Below are 16374 nucleotides of genomic sequence, written 5' to 3' on the forward strand. Positions count from 1 at the left end.
AATAATATATATTTATCTGAACATATATGTATCTTTCCATAAATAATATTTTTATTAACTTTGCCAGAAATTGTCTGATTTCAAAACAGGCTCTATTCTAAAAGACTACACAATTCTCCCTACAGGAATTTCCTGTGCTAGTACATAAAGTATACTTATTACAATTTGCTATATTTGATCTCTGAAAGACAGAATGGAATAAGATGTGAAAATTAAAAGGAAATTTCTATTAAGTAGAATAATGAAGTCAAGTGTTTAAAAATAAATTTGGCTTTAGGTGCTTTCTTCCATATTTGTCCCAGCCCCCAGTCACTACCTCTGGTACTCTGTGCTGCTTATAAGAAGCTTTATCAAGTACAATAAACATTAGTAACACTCAAGTCAGAAATTGAGACACGACTTGCAAAAATGCCAATTCAGCTAATCTCTATGAATCTTCATTTTTCTCATCATAAATTATGGGTAAAAGTACCTACCTTAAAGAGCTTATCTAGAAAATAAATAGTCTGTGGATAGGCCATAGAAATAAATACCAAACACAATGGATGTTTAATAAATGTATGTCTAAAACCCTCACTAAAGACTTCAGAATGTGGTCATATTTGTGTCTTGAAAGAGGCGGATAGGAATGCAAATGAAGCTTTGTTTGGCCTGGGAAGCCTCAAAATGAGGCAGTTTAATATTCTCAAAGCCAGGCGCGTATTTGGGATCTAGGGTCTCTCTCTGCATCATAAATGAAGGATTGGCTCCCTGTCCATCCTGCTGTTCACAATCTCAGGCTCTTGCTGAAATGAAAGGCTTTCTAAACCTTAGAGACATGCTTAATTTTACCACAAACTATCCAAAGCCCAGCTTTTCCAACTACGGAGGACAGAAATGAGGACAGTCACCTACTTAAATATGAATATATAAATCAAGGTCATGTGCTGCTTCAGCATAAACTGAAAATGATGATAAGAAATTATGACCAAAAACAAAAAAAAATCAAAGTAATATGGATAGGAATATGTGTGGGGAGGGGGAACTCACACATCAGCTTCTATATACAACTTTATTTAAAACTCAGCTGCGGAGATAGCAGGGAAGGAGTGATAGTGTCCAAAAAGAAATGTACTCATTACCTAATTTATACAATTGTAACCCCTCTTTATATCACAAACATAGTTATATATATATATATATATATATACATATACACACAAATATATATATATAAATAAATAATAGAACATTTTTTAAACTGGGTTAGGGTTAGGGATATGTATACAGTAAAGGCAGCATCTGGACAGGGTAGCATCTTAGTCTTAGAATAGCTTTGAAACTGGGAGGTTCTAGATTCTGAGATTTCTTAGAAAGTAAATTTAATCTACTCATTGATAACAATAGTCTAGAACATTCTTTTTCATAGAAGACTACACAATTTAAATTGGTATTTAAGTTTTCAAAATAGGCATGTATTGAGGACTGCTTCCATGACTCCATGTAGTCTGGTCCCTTTTATCAATAATCACCATTTACTCATTCATACATTTTGCAAAACCTGGAATTTATAGCTCTTAATAAAAAGTAAATATATGTTAGGCTTTTAGAATGGCACATTGAGGACTTCTGAAATTTTAATTCTTGTTGAAATGCAATGAGAAAACACATTATCAGTATTTTCCCAGAATTCTAAGAATTAGGTATTTTGAATAACTGAAGCACATTTATTAAAAGTAGATAAACATTTCAAATTCATTTAGCTCTGTACTCCTCTGAAGTGTTCCACTGATGCCTTCAAAACACATTTGCTAATAAGCATGGTTGCTCGGAAATCCAGTCCCCAGAGCCCAGTGAATGCAAAGTAGGCTTGGAGCATATCAGAAAGCTTATCTCCCAAACTGGACATTAGTGATGTCACCTATCTGAAAGTTTCCTGGTAAAGTTTGTGTGCACAACTAGCCATCACTTGACCTGGCTCAGTGGGAAAAGCCATAATGCTAGGTATTTCCTGAAAGCAGCTATCAGAAGTGATTTAAAACTACAGCTACCTGAGGTGACAATGTTAGCTATAGCAAATAAGAAGCTTGAGGGGGCAACACTCAAAGTTTGGAGGAGTGAGATTTCCTACGCAACTTTGGGAAGCTTCCATGTATTCCTGAGGTCTGAGGAAGACAAACAGACAAGATAGGTTCAGGATCAGGAAAACAGTCTGGCTCATCTGAGACTGTGAAAGAAGTAAGAGGAGACTTCTGCATACTTGTTTTAAATTTCCAACGATCTAAAGGAACGCCACAAAATATACAGACACCTGTAGAAAATTCATCCAAGCCGAATGTTATTTAGAAAAATATTTTCCAAATATTCAGGTAAACAATAAGTGAAACTATCAAGGACTGCTGTGATTATTCTGAAAAAAAAAAAAAAAGAAACCTTACAGAATTGTTCCAGAAATTCACAAGAAAGAAAATACTTTGAAGGGATCATTATCTGGGGGAAAACAGTTACTTATCCTCCAGATGCAGCATGGAAGCAGAAGGCAGAATTCCATTCTGAGACAATGCTAGTCCAGTAATAGATTCTTGTTCTACAAGCATGCTGGTACCATGGCTTGAACTCAGAGAGTTGAGTTTGTGGAGCTTGCTCATAATTGGTGCTCTATAACTTGAGCCAGGTCTCTGGCTCTGCTTTTTGCTGAGTTGTAGCAACTGAGTTTTGTGGACGTTTTTGCTGGGCTGGCTTTCAACCTCAGTATTGCAGGTTTTAACTTCCTGAATAGCTAAGATGAAAGATGTGGGCCAACCATACCCAGCTTAGATGCTCCTTTTAAAAACTAGTATGAGTTGTGTGATGGTGGTTAACCTGGGTAATTCTACCTACTCAGGAGGCTGAGATATGAGGATCACAGTTCAAAACCAGCCCTAGCAGGAAAGTCCTCAAGTCTCTTCTCTCTAACTAACCACCCAAAATCCAGAAGTGGAGCCATGGCTCAAGTGGTAGTGCTCTAAATTTGAGCAAAAATGTTTAAGGAGCGTGCCTGGGCCTTGAGTTCAAGCCCCAGCATTGGCACAAAAAAACAAACAAATCAAAAACTAGTAAGAAATTATATCATTACTTCATTAGAAAAATAGAGAACTGTTATTAATAAACTTACACTACAAGAAAGATTCAGAATAAAATGAAAGGATAGTAAGTGATAAACCCATTTAGTGTAGTAAGATCACTGTTAAAGAAAACTAAAGATAAAGATAAATATATGTGATAATATAAATCTATTATACTTGTATGTTATTTTCCTAATTAAATGAAAGGATAAATGTAAGAAAAAATGATTAAAACTTCCATTAGGTTGGTAAGATAATAAGATGTAATATATATGACAATATTATCACAGAGAATGAGAACAGTATGGAAGGACACAGGAAAAAAATTCATGAATATTATAGAAATGTAGTTGTTGGTCTAAGATCATATTAGTATTTTAAGAATATTTCCAAAAATAACTTACAATAATCTACATAAAAGAACTAAAGATTTGTACACCCCAAGATGGGAGCGGTTGGTACAGGCTTTGTAATCCTTGCTACTCAGGAGGCTAACATGTGAGGAATGTGATTTGACACCCACCTGGTTAGGAAAGTCTAGGAAACTCTTGTCTCTAACTCACCACCAAAAAGCTGAAAGTGGAATTGTGGTTCAAGTGATAGAGTACTAGCCTTCAACATAAATCTCAACGATAGTGTCCAGGCCCTGGGGTCAAGCCCAGGACTAGCATAAAATAAATACACAAAAAGAAACAATATTTACTCCAAAAAATATGTACACACAAAATTGGAAATAGTACTGGAGAAATTAAGGGATATAAAAATACTTAAGATACACATAAAATTCCACCATTGTGACTTGGATTCCTGAACCAGCACTTGGGAGACTAGCATGAGGCATTTTAAAGATAAACTGGGCTATGTATTGTGACCTTGCCTCAAAACAACAAAAAATGCATATATGTGTATCTATCTATCTATCTATCTATCTATCTATGGAAAGAGTAAAAAGAGCAAGTATTGGCATATTTGCCCTTTTTAGACTTATATTAAAAGTAAACGTAACTTTCCAATTAGAAAGCAAAGATTAGCAAAACAAACACTAAAAACAAATAAAATCATGTGATATAATTGAGAATGCTTAGTTTTATATTAAGCTTTATATTTTCAGATAATATTAGTTTTTTTTTTCCTGCTTTTGTCAATTCTTATATATGGTCCTGGGCCACCCCAAGCCGAAAATCCTGTAACAGTTTCCTAAATACAGGTGTGTATCACGACAACCATCCTGTTCTTTGCGATAAGGACATGCTAATGTTGTCTGGGTTGGTCTGGAATCTGTATCCGTCTGTCTCTTTCTCCCTAGGAACTAAAAATTATAAGAATGAGGCAGACTTCCTGACTCTAGATAATTATGTAGATTTATAGGTATTTGTAAGAAATAACACAGTACAATTCTATGAACCTTACCCACTTTTCATTAATTATCAGATTTTAAATCTACTCAAGTACAAAGAGTTGTTTTTGTTTTTGGTGTTTTTTGTTGTTGTTGGTGGTGGTCATGGGGCTTGAACTCTGGGCCTGGGCACTGTCCCTGAGTTCAAGCCCTACAACTAATAACAACAACAAAAAAGGTCACTCATATACTACTTTTCATTAAAATAAGTTCCACCACTATGAACATTAGTATGGATGTTTCTCGAAAAATTAAAAAAAAAAAAAAACCACCCAGAAACTAAAAATCCAAAGAAGTGTAAATCTATATACAATAGGGTCATCCACACATTCATTTTTATTTCAGCACTACTCATAATAGCTCATCTATAGAATCAGACTAGTTACCCTACAACTGATGAATGAATGAAGAAAATGTGGTATACATACACTACAGAGCATGATTCAGTCAAGAAGAAGAATAACATTGAATGTTTTTTGCAGAAAAATGGATAGAAAGGAAGAGCATCACCTTGAACAAAATAAGCTAAGCTCAAAAAGACAAATACTACATTCTTTCATTCATATGCATAATCTAGACATAAAATAATAATGATAACAATAATTATAGTAATAATGGGGCATGAGCATGAAAGAGGAACTTTCTGGTGGAATAATCTATGGAAGGGAAAAGTAGGTAAAGAGAAGATGCTGGGTGAACATGACAAATTATATAGTATGCACATAGGCACATATTTTTTTTAATATGTGTGTGTGCCTGTGTGTGTATAAGTACAACATAATGAAACACTAAATTCTGTCTGAAAAAAAAGGAAAGAAAAGGTGAGAGTAGGCTAAGTATAATAGAGTAGAATAATTTCATCAAATCTACTGTATGTATCTATGGAAATACCACAAAGAAACCCCTTTCATGGAGCTCAGTAACTAAAACTAAGTTATTTTAAAAAGATAAATATATTTAGAATGAAATAATTAGCCCATTTTGCATCTTGGCAGTTTCACATTTTTATTTTCAGTTCAGTTCATTTGGGACTTGAAATTTATTTTGAGACCATTTACTTCACAGTTTATTTAAATTCTGTTGTTTCATTTCTAAGTGTTACGATATTTTTATTTTCTTTGTTTTAAAATTTTCATTATGGTCGAAGAACATACTTCCAATGATTCTATTTATTTTCCATTTATTGAGTTTTGTTTTATACCATAGGAAATTGTCTCTTGTGATATATTTCTCATAGAAACTTGAAGATAACATGTAATCTGATTCTGTTAGTCAAAGGTCTGTAAATTCAACTAGGTATGAATGGCTCATGGTATGTCTTAATTATATTCTTGCTGGTTTTCTGCTTGTGAAAACTAAAGGGATACTAAACTCTCAGGTTTTGTTCTCACTTTCTGCAGTAAACTTTGTGTTCATTGTTGAATAATATTTGTCAGTGCATAACTTCTCCCTTTGTGCTTGATTTTCTTGCTCCAAAGTCTAGTTGATCTAAAATGAATCACTTATTCCTTGAAGAAAATGATTTATATATTGTATAATTACTGCTTTTAAAAGAGTAGCATAACTACATTTATCTTATAGGTCAAACATATGTAAGTCATATTTTAAAATTTATTCTGTAATCTTTGATATTGTGGGACATGAACCATTTAATGTCATTACACATATATTAAGACTTATGTATGCCGCTCTATTTTTATTCTTTTGTCCTTATTTCATTTTTTCTTTTTTTTCAATGCAGTTAGTGAATTTCCTGAACATTTTAAGATTTAAGCCAGAATTATCACAGATATTTGCAACCATAGCAATCAGGAGGCTAAGTTAGGAGGACATTTCATTTGTACCCAGCCTTGAGTATATAGCAAGACGTTAAAAAACTTGCAGAAAATAAACTCTCCTCCAGTGTTGTTTTATCTATAATTGTACATATACCTCGACATATATTTTTTTTAGGAATTGCACTTTACATAAGTAAAATAAACATATATGTACTTACATGTATGTATGTACACACACAAATAAAATAGAAAAATAATATATTGTTACATTCTACATTCTAGTTTATCAGATCAATTTTAGTTAAGAAAGTTTATTTGAAGTCCCTTTGTCAATTTTATTTTACATTTTATAGTATGTATAATATGCAATATATTTTAATATATGGATGTAATGTTTACATATTTCTAAATATATGTGCATGTTTCTGAATATACTTATTGAATGTTATACGTAACATTTCATATTATCTTACAGAGAACATTTAAAAATTTCTCTACATACATTGAAATGTACACCAGATAATATAACTTTTTCAATACTGAAATATTATTTAGAAAACTCAAAAACAAAAGAGGACTTATGCTTATCTTTCTATCTATTGCATTACTTTTTTCTTTTTTATTTAAAATTTAAATTTTTATTGTAAACATGATGTACAGAGGGGTTACAGTTACAAAAGTTATGTAATGAGTGCATTTCTCTTTGAATACATTACTTTTTTCTTCCTAATGTTCCAAGGTTCTTTGTATTTTTTTCTTTCTCTCTTTTTATTTTACTTTTTGTGTCAGTCCTTGGGCTTGAACTTAGGACCTGGGTACTGTCCCTGAGCTATGTTTTTGTTATTTTTTGTTATCATATAGGTGATATACAGAGAGGTTAAGTTTTTATAACTCAGGTAATTAGTACATTTCTTTTTGGACAATGCCATACCTTTCTTGTCTCGCTCCCAGGTTTTCCCTCCCATCCCTACCTAGAAATTGCATACTTTATTTTCAATATGTGTGCTTACCTTACCTAACATGATTTCCCTGAAAATGATGTACTATTGTTCTTTCTAATGGCTATGTAAAATTCGATTGTGTTGAAGTACCATATTTTTTTATCCAATCATCAATTGTAGAGCACCTGAGTTATTTTCAGGACTTGGCTATTGTGAATAGTACAGTAATGACCATGAATGTACAAGTGTCTTTATGATATCCTGGCTTGTTCTGGATAGAAGCGGTATGGTTTGGTTACAAGGAAGACATATGATTAGATTTTTTGAGGAATCTCTAGCCTGCTGTCCAGAGTGGTTATACTAGTTTACATTTCCACCAACACGTCCCCACTACCATTTGTTGCTGTTTGAATTCGTGTTGCAGGCCAATTTATCTGGGATATAATGGAATCTCAGAGTTGTTTTTTATTTGCATTTCCTTTATGGACAGGGATATTGAGCATTTCCTCACATGTTTCTTTGTCATTCTTACCTCTTCTTCTGATGTCTCCCCTTAATTCCTATACCCATTTAGTGATTAATTTATTTACTTTGGGAGGAGTTAACTTCTTGAGCTCTTTGTATATTTTGGATATTAGACCTTTGTTAGGTATATTACTGATAATGATCTCATTTTCTGTTGGCTGTCTTTAGAGTTTAGTAACTATGTCCTTTGCTGTGCAGAAACTTTTTATTTTGATATAGTCCCACTTTTTTCATGTCTCTCTTCTATCTACTGTGCTCCTGTGACTCTTTGCAAAAAGTTTCTGCCTACAGATGCATAGATTCATGATTGCCTTGGATAAAATGTCATTCATTAGGAGGTATGAAGAGCCATTGAGTCATAAGATGTGTTTTACACATTAGATATGTCAGTTTCCTTTTGGAGATTTGTTTGGAATGAGACAATTTTGGTTTAGTAACTTTCCTTTGAAAAACTTTTTTTTTCTTTTTCTAAGTCAGCTATGGGGCTTGATCTCAAGGCCTAGACACTGTCACTAAACGTTTTCACTCGAGGCTAATGCTCTACCACTGTGAGCCACAGCACTACTTCTGGTTTACTGATGGCTAATTGCAAATAAGAATCTCACAGACTTTCTTGCCTGAGCTGGCTTTGAACTGTGATACTTAGATCTCAGTCTCTGGTATAGCTAGGATTACAGATGTGAGACACCAACTCATACATTTATTTGGAGGTAATCCTATTTGTCAAGTCTCTCTCCTATCTGCTTTTAGGAATTATTTCAAAAGGTTTCTGCCTATGCCTATAAGTTCTAGAGTTTTTCCTTCTCCCTCTTGCAGTAATTTCAAAGTTTCAGGTCTGACATTGAGGTATTTGATCCACTTTGAGTTGATATTAGTTCATGGTAGCAAACAGGGATCCAATTTTAGTTTTTTTTTTTAATATGGATGCCCAGTTTTCCCAATTATTGCAAGAGCTATCTTTTTTCCCAATCTATAACTTTGGCTCCCTATTAAATATTAGGTAACTTTAAGTATATGGTTTGATTTCTGGATTTCCTTGTCTGCTTCTGTCTTGGGGTCTATTTTTGAGTTAATACTAAGCTGTTTTTGTTATAGCTCTGTAGTAGTTTGAGGTCTGTGATACCATTGTGATTGTGATACCATCAACATTGCTTTTTTTTTGCATAGAACTGTTTAGCTATTCAGGGTTTCTGTTGTTCCATATGAATTTTTGGATTGCTTTCTCTGTCTCAGTAAAGAACATCATTGTAAGTTTGATTGGGACTGCATGAAATCGTTTTTGCTATAAAGGCCTTTTGTTTCCTTGGTTAGGTTTATTCCCAGTTATTTTATGTTTTTAAAAGATAGTTCAAATAGAGTTGCTTCTTGATATTCCTCTGCTTTTTTGATCAATGGCAGAACTCTACTTTTTGAGCCACATTTCTACTTCCCATATTTTTGCTAATTAAATGAAAATAAGAGTGTCATATTCCTGCCCAGGCTGACTTTGATTGCCAATCCCTAAATCTAACAACTAATTAGGATTACAAGTATGAGATACCTGAAACTGGCTCCCTTTTTGAGTTATTTTATTCAGGTTAGGACTTCTATATTCCAGAATGTCTTAAGCAATATTTTGTTGTACATAGGATTCAGTGTAGAGTTCTGTTCTTTTAGCAGTTGAAAATTGTGTCACTTGCTTCTGGCTTTTTGATTTCTGATGAGAATTTCTGTCTTTGAATTGTGATCTACAGGTAAGGTTTTCTTTCTTGCTGTTATCATGATTTCTTGCTGGCTTTAGTTTTGAGAAATTTAAATCTGCTGTGTCTTGTGAAGAATCTTTTTGAGTTTATCTTGAATTCTACTCAAAAGTTACACTTCTTCTAACATTGCCAAATTTTCAGTTATTGTATCTTTTTTATATTTTTTAGTTCTTCAATATTCTTCTCCTTTTGAACTCTGATGACATAACTTTTATATAATATTTTCATGTCACAGTATACTGATGGTCATTTCTTTTTTCATTTCTTAAAATCTTTCATATTGTGTGTTTATTTTCACTGTTCTTTTATCGAGTTCACTGATTTTTTTTCTCCTGTGATCCTTGCCTTTTCCTGTTGATCCAGGAAGTTCAAGATTCCATTTGCTTTTTTTTTTTTTTTTTTTTTTTTTTTGGTCATGAGGCTTGAACCTTGGGCCTGAGTGCTTTCCCTCAGCTCTTCAGCTCAAGGGTAGTGCTCTACCATTTGAGCCACAGCACCACTTCCAGCTTTTTCTTCTTATATAGTGTTGAGGAGTCAAACTCAGGGCCTCATGCATGCAAGGCAAGCAATCTACCACTGAGCGACCTTCCCAGCCCTCCATTAGCTCTTTTATGTCTTCTATTTGTTTTCTAAAGTTTCTATGTCATTATTCAGATTTTCAATTTTCTCATTTTACACATGTGCTTAATCAATTTTACTGGTATTATTAAATAATATTTACCAGATAATGTTAACTCACCATCATATCAATATTAGCAAATATTGATGGCATTTTTATGCAGTTTAATATTATGCTATTAGTATAGTGAGTGATTTTTCTACTGAATCTTAGAGACTGTGTTCTACTTAAAATTTTGTTTTTTTAAGACATGATATTGTGGATGAGCTGACATTGAAATCAAAGGCAAAATCTGAATTCAACTCTGTCTACTGCTGTCCTTTGTAATTACCTGGCATTATTACCACCACTCTCTTCCCAAATAAAGATGTAAAAGTGTTAACGTCCCAATCAATACTTTTTATTGACAGATAATTAACAAGGTAGGCAAGAAAAATTGGTAACCTTAATCTTAATTTTGAGGCATTTGATCATTTCTGCAATCAAAATATAATATTGAATTTTTAAAATATTTTTGAGACGGGTGCCAGTGGCTCTCACCTGTAATCCTGTAATCTCAAGAGTCTGAGATCTGAGGATCACAGTTCAAAGCCAGCCCAGGCAGAAAATTCTGTGAGACTTATCTCCAATAAGCCACTAGAAAACTGGAAGTGGTGTTGTGACTCAGGTGGTAGAGCGCTCGCTTTGAGCTGAAGAGCACAATCCCACAATCGACAAAAAATACATATATATATTTTGAGAAAAAATGATTGTTAGAGTATTTTGATCAATTGTAACAGCTTATTTTTTCTTATCAAGAAATATTTTTCTTTCCAAGAATGAATTCAATGTTTTCATTATTGTTTTATTTTCAATAATGCACAGAAAAATCTTGAATTTTCCAAAAATGTCTGGCATTTTTCATATCTGGTAAATTTGTTAAAATGCTTTTACACCATAATTATTCTGTGTAAGATAATTAAGACAAACTGGCTGCATACAGTGCACTACAGTAAATGGAGAATTTTCAGGGTGAGTTTAGGCAAGACTAAACCTTTTAGTTTATAAGCAACTTATTGCTCATTAATAACAATGAAGTGTGCTGATAGCTCATGCTTGTTATCATTCTTGTTATTTGAGAGATAGAGACAGAGAGGTTGACCTCTCTCTCTCAAGGTCGGCCCAGGCAAAATACTTTTAACCAATACTGGATACAATCAATGGTGAACTTGGTACCTTGGTAAATTTCTGTCCTTCTAACTATGGTAGAAAGCATAAATGGAAGTTCATGGTCCTGGCTAGAACAAAGCAATAGCCTACCTCAAAAATAAGCAGAGCATATAGGGCTGGATATATGGCTCAAATGATAGAGCACCTTTCTTGCAAGTATGAATAATTAGATTCAAACATCAATACCGACATGAATTAATTAAGAATTTTAAGAATGAGAATTTGTAAAGAATGTTTTTCATTTTTTTCTGGAATGTCACAAGTTGCCACTGGAAACTGACTGAAAAGTACAGAAGATTGTAAAGTATCCATTGTGACATCAGAGCCCTACCTTCTCTGTGGCATAGGCCTATGACTATGTTTACACTCTACTGTAACCTTAGATCCTAATCAAAGAAAATTCCCTTAAAGTGATTTGTTTTGTTTAAATGGCTCTATGATATATGCCAATATTTTAATGAGTCTTAATTGATTGGATGATTTGCATTATCTTCCACTGCAAATAGTATGAATTTTGAACTCAATGATTAGTGTGCAAATTAACTATAATTCTGCATCCTCTGTTGCAAATATATAATGAAATAGCAATAAGTTGATCAACAATTTCAATAACTTATTACCTATTTGTTACCCACAATGGGACCAGTTCTGCATATTAACTTTTTATTTTATTTTATCTTATTTGTGAACATACTGTACAGAGGGGTTACAATTACATGGGCAGGATAATGCGTACATTTCTTACCAAGCATTGCAGCCTCCTCCTTTTGTTTACCCTTCACATCCCTTCCCAGCTTCCCCCCTCCCCTCCAATCCCAATCCTTCTCCTTCCCCCCCATTCCCCTCCCCCCCCCCCCCCCCCGCACCGACGTTGTAAAGCTCGTTTTGGACATGACAACTTGTACTTCTCACCTGTATCCTTAAACAACTGGTTATTCCCCATCTCCTCCTCAAGTTATACTGACATCAAATATAGTGAAAGCAGGGGTTATACTGTGGGGGAGGGACATACAAAGCAACAAAGAGATAATCTTATAAATGCGTTAGAAACACATGCATGAAAGAAAAAAACATTAAAATACATATCTAAGGGTTCATTTTCCTGACATCACTGCATATTAACTTTTTAAACATACAAATGTACAAGAGTAAGGGGGCTTGAACTCTGGGCCTTATCGCTCTTCAGCACAAGGCGAGCGCTCTATCGCTTGAGCCACAGAGCCACTTCCAGTTTTCTAGTGGTTTATTGGAGAAAAGAGTCTCACAGAGTTTCCTGCCTGGGCTGGCTTTGAACCACGATTCTCAATCTCAGCCTTTGGAGTAGCTAGGATTACAGGCTTGAGCTACTGGCACCCGGCTTTGTATGAGTTTCATAATCCCCACAGCATTAAAACATGTTATGAGACTATTGTTGGTCTTTTATAAAAATATTCATGATATTATCTCTTCAACATTACCTTGGGGTTTTGCAGCTACTTTAATAGCATTTGTAGATTGGAAAAAATATTTTCTGTTTTTCTTACAATATAAATCCTTTTGTTACTACCAATAATCTAACTGATCAAACTGGGAAACCTATTTCTAAAACTCCAAAACAAATTAGTGGGCTCTACCTGATTTTTATTTTCTTTACATTATTAACTGCTACTAACAATTAATTATGTAATTAACTGGCACAATTATAATTAATGAAATAATTACTTTTGTGTTTTGACTTATAGCATCATAAATATTCTTACTTCTTGCTTTTGTCATTTCAAATGCCATTTCAATTATAGTTATTCTTTCTGGAAAAGAGTAAATATGTTTTTAGTTGTTCTAATTAATGTTTATCATTTAAAGTGCATATAAAGACATATAAATATTCGTTAAAGTATTTTCAAGATTGTCTGAACTGAATAAGAAGTAAAATTCAACTTTGAGAGGTATTATTAAACCTGAAATGACTTTCATAGATGATAAGAATATTTAATCCTTTTATCTCTTACACAGATGCAAATCTTCAATACATATATTGACCAAAAAAGTCTACATTAGAAATTACTTTTGTGTATATACTGGTCCTTGTAGATAAGTTTACAGCACTTAAAATATTATTTACTATCAATTTTTTTAAAGTCTATTTTTGTGCTATCTGACCTATTTCTCTTTTCCTTTCAGGAGTTGGAATTTTCAAATCTATTTGCTGTTCTTCACTGTATTCATTCATTCTTTGCTGCCAAAGTAGCTTGTTTGGACCCTCTATTTTTAGGCAACCAAGCTACTGCTTCTGTTGCTTCCAGCTCTGCTACTACAAGCAAGGCAAAGTATATGACTTGACATACTGATGTCTGCCTTGACACTTACCATGATTAGATAAACAAAGAAATGTATTCATCCTTTACACCTTGGAGAAATAGTGATGTCATCAAGTCAACAATGGAGTCAGAGTGAAGTTTCAGCAGAAAAAGAGGTCATGAGGCATCTCTAGCATGTTGCTATTCTGGAAGGCATCTGTAAATAATCCAAAAGGAACAAAACTGCCAGTTCTCATTTGGTTGATTTCTACCAGTTCACTGCTTTCACAAAATTGAAGAAAAAAGAATATATGGTATAAAGAATATGTAAATAATATAAAAATTGTAAGCTACCTATAAATAAAATACCAATTAAATAGTTATTTCTGTATTTTAGATTATTTTGTATGACCAATGCATATTGGGCCAGATCATAAACTAATGCCCTATCATTGTATTATGAGTATAAAGAGGTTTTAAAAATTTGACAAGAGCATGAAAAAAAAATACCCACAAAAACAAACATCAAAAAACCTTATCAAAAAAGGAAGCACTTTAACTTGCTGGTGTAATTTGTTCTTTATTTCACAACATAATTTTGCACTGGGTCACCAGTTTATCTGATTCTCAACTCCTTTTAAGAGTAACACAAGTATCTTGACTGTGATACACAAAACACATTGCTGAGATTCAGATGTTTTATTAATTGCCAATGTTAATATTCTAAAATATGCCCAAAACATAATGACTTAATCATGAATGACCAAATTATGCATGAATACCTCTTCTACCCTTTATGATAAATTTATATTTACCTAATGATATTTACTATCAAATGAATTTCATAAATTCTGAGTGATCCTAAAACCCTTGTGTAGAGAAATTATCAACAAATAAGGTATAAATATTTTTAACCCTAAACTTCAAAGCATTCTCAGAACTATTATTTTCATTTGAGTAATAATTTTATTAAAGGATTGTGCAAGAAGTTACAAATCCACATGTCAGGTTATGAATAAAATGCATATCATTTTATGATTCTTCATAGTGAGATGTGAAAAATCCAAGTTATAATATTTATCTTAGCATATCATGAAGAAAGATTAAGAAAAGCCAAGCTCTATGGGTATTTTACTTTAGGAATATTAGGAAAAGCTAGAAGTTGGAAAGTTTTGAAGATACGCAACATGACTCAGTAACTGGTTGTACTATGTTTAACTTTCCCTGTCATTCATTACAGATTTATTGTTCTCTGCTTTTAAACAACAAGCTTCTTATTAAGAAGTCAAACAAAAACAAAACAAAAAATACACACTTCTTACAACTTACTTCTTCTAACTAAATCTATCACAATGTTTTCTAACCAAATTGACTTAGTGTCTCATAGACATTTGAAAACTCCTAAAAGAAATAAAATCATTTATTTTTATCAACACATGTTCGCTGTCAATATCAAAATTCATATTTATTAGAAATAATCATTACATCAGATTACTGAAATACATTAAATTAAAAATATATTTCATAATTAGACTTGAACAAGTGTTAATTTGGATCTAAGAGGCATTATCAAAAGAACCTGGGAAAGTTGGTTGTTAAAGATCGTTAAGTATATTTTATTTTGATCCTAAAATTGAATACATAATCAGAATTAAGATAGCAAATTGTGGTTAACATATACTATATAAACCAAACTCAACACTTGTAGCAAAATTTAAGGATTCTCAGATCTGGCAAGTACTATTGACTTCTCCTAATTACAAAAGTGAAATTTCAGCATGGCCCAGGTGTAGGGAAGATCACTGAACTCAGGTTCCATGATCTTTCTGCAGTTGTCAAAAAGCAAATCAATAAATAAAAATAAAAAATTTAAAAATGTTACATATCATACGAACATTATACTTAATGTCAAATTGTATTAAAATTTTTATTTTAAAGAATACCAAACACTTAATCAAGTAGACATTTTTGTCCTAACATAAAAATCTAGCTTGTGCCCGGGCGCTGGTGGCTCACGCCTGTAATCCTAGCTACTCAGGAGGCTGAGATCTGAGGATCGCAGTTCAAAGCCAGCCCGGGCAGGAGAGACCATGAGACTCCTATCTCCAATAAGCCACTAGAAAACCGGAAGTGGCACTGTAGCTTAAGTGGTAGAGTGCTCGCCTTGAGCTGAAGAGCTGAGGGACAGCGCCCAGGCCCAGAGTTCAAGCCCCACGACCGACAAAAAAAAAAAAAAATCTAGCCTGTGCTTAAGTATATAACAACAGCAATTCTGTACAATGGTTTTATATATATATATATATATATATATATATATATATATATATATATATATGAATATGACTTTTGCCCAAAATGCTCACAGACACACATATACATATATGTATATATATAATAAATGATCTTAAATTATATTGAAAGTATATGTTTCATATACAATTAATGTACTTTGAATTACATTGCAAATTGTTACTTGAATTAAAACCTAGGATAATATCCTTATTGTTATTTTTGATACTATTGATTGAAGAAAAAACACCAATTGGCATTTAACATGATTATTGGGATAGCCACCAGTTAGGAAAATGCACTTCTGTTTTTCATAAATCTAACAATTATGACTAAATATATGCATTACAGTGTGATAATAAGCCATTGTCATTCATTATGACTTGGACTACTTGAGTGAGAAAGTTTAGAAATGAACAAAAATACTCATGATTTCTGTTTCTCATGCAAATTAAGTCAGATGTAAATTTTTTCATAAAATTTTTGTGTATTGAGCATAGTTTAATAACAGAATGT

General features: G+C 32.9%; 1 protein-coding gene across 6 annotated transcripts in view; it reads left to right on the forward strand.

The window, feature by feature from the left end:
• The window catches only part of Sntg1 (syntrophin gamma 1), an 807695-nt gene extending 791764 nt beyond the window's left edge, over window positions 1-15931 (forward strand). For all 6 annotated transcript variants that reach the window (XM_069990696.1, XM_069990699.1, XM_069990700.1 and 3 more), the window contains one exon: window positions 13454-15931. In XM_069990696.1, coding sequence (XP_069846797.1) covers window positions 13454-13612 — 159 coding nt within the window. In that variant the 3' untranslated portion in view covers window positions 13613-15931. The remainder of the gene's footprint in view (window positions 1-13453) is intronic.
• The last annotated feature ends 443 nt before the right edge of the window (window positions 15932-16374 follow it).

The sequence above is a fragment of the Dipodomys merriami genome, unplaced genomic scaffold, assembly GCF_024711535.1.
Source record: "Dipodomys merriami isolate MVZ:Mamm:240054 unplaced genomic scaffold, mDipMer1.0.p SCAF_4, whole genome shotgun sequence".
Lineage (NCBI taxonomy): Eukaryota > Metazoa > Chordata > Mammalia > Rodentia > Heteromyidae > Dipodomys > Dipodomys merriami.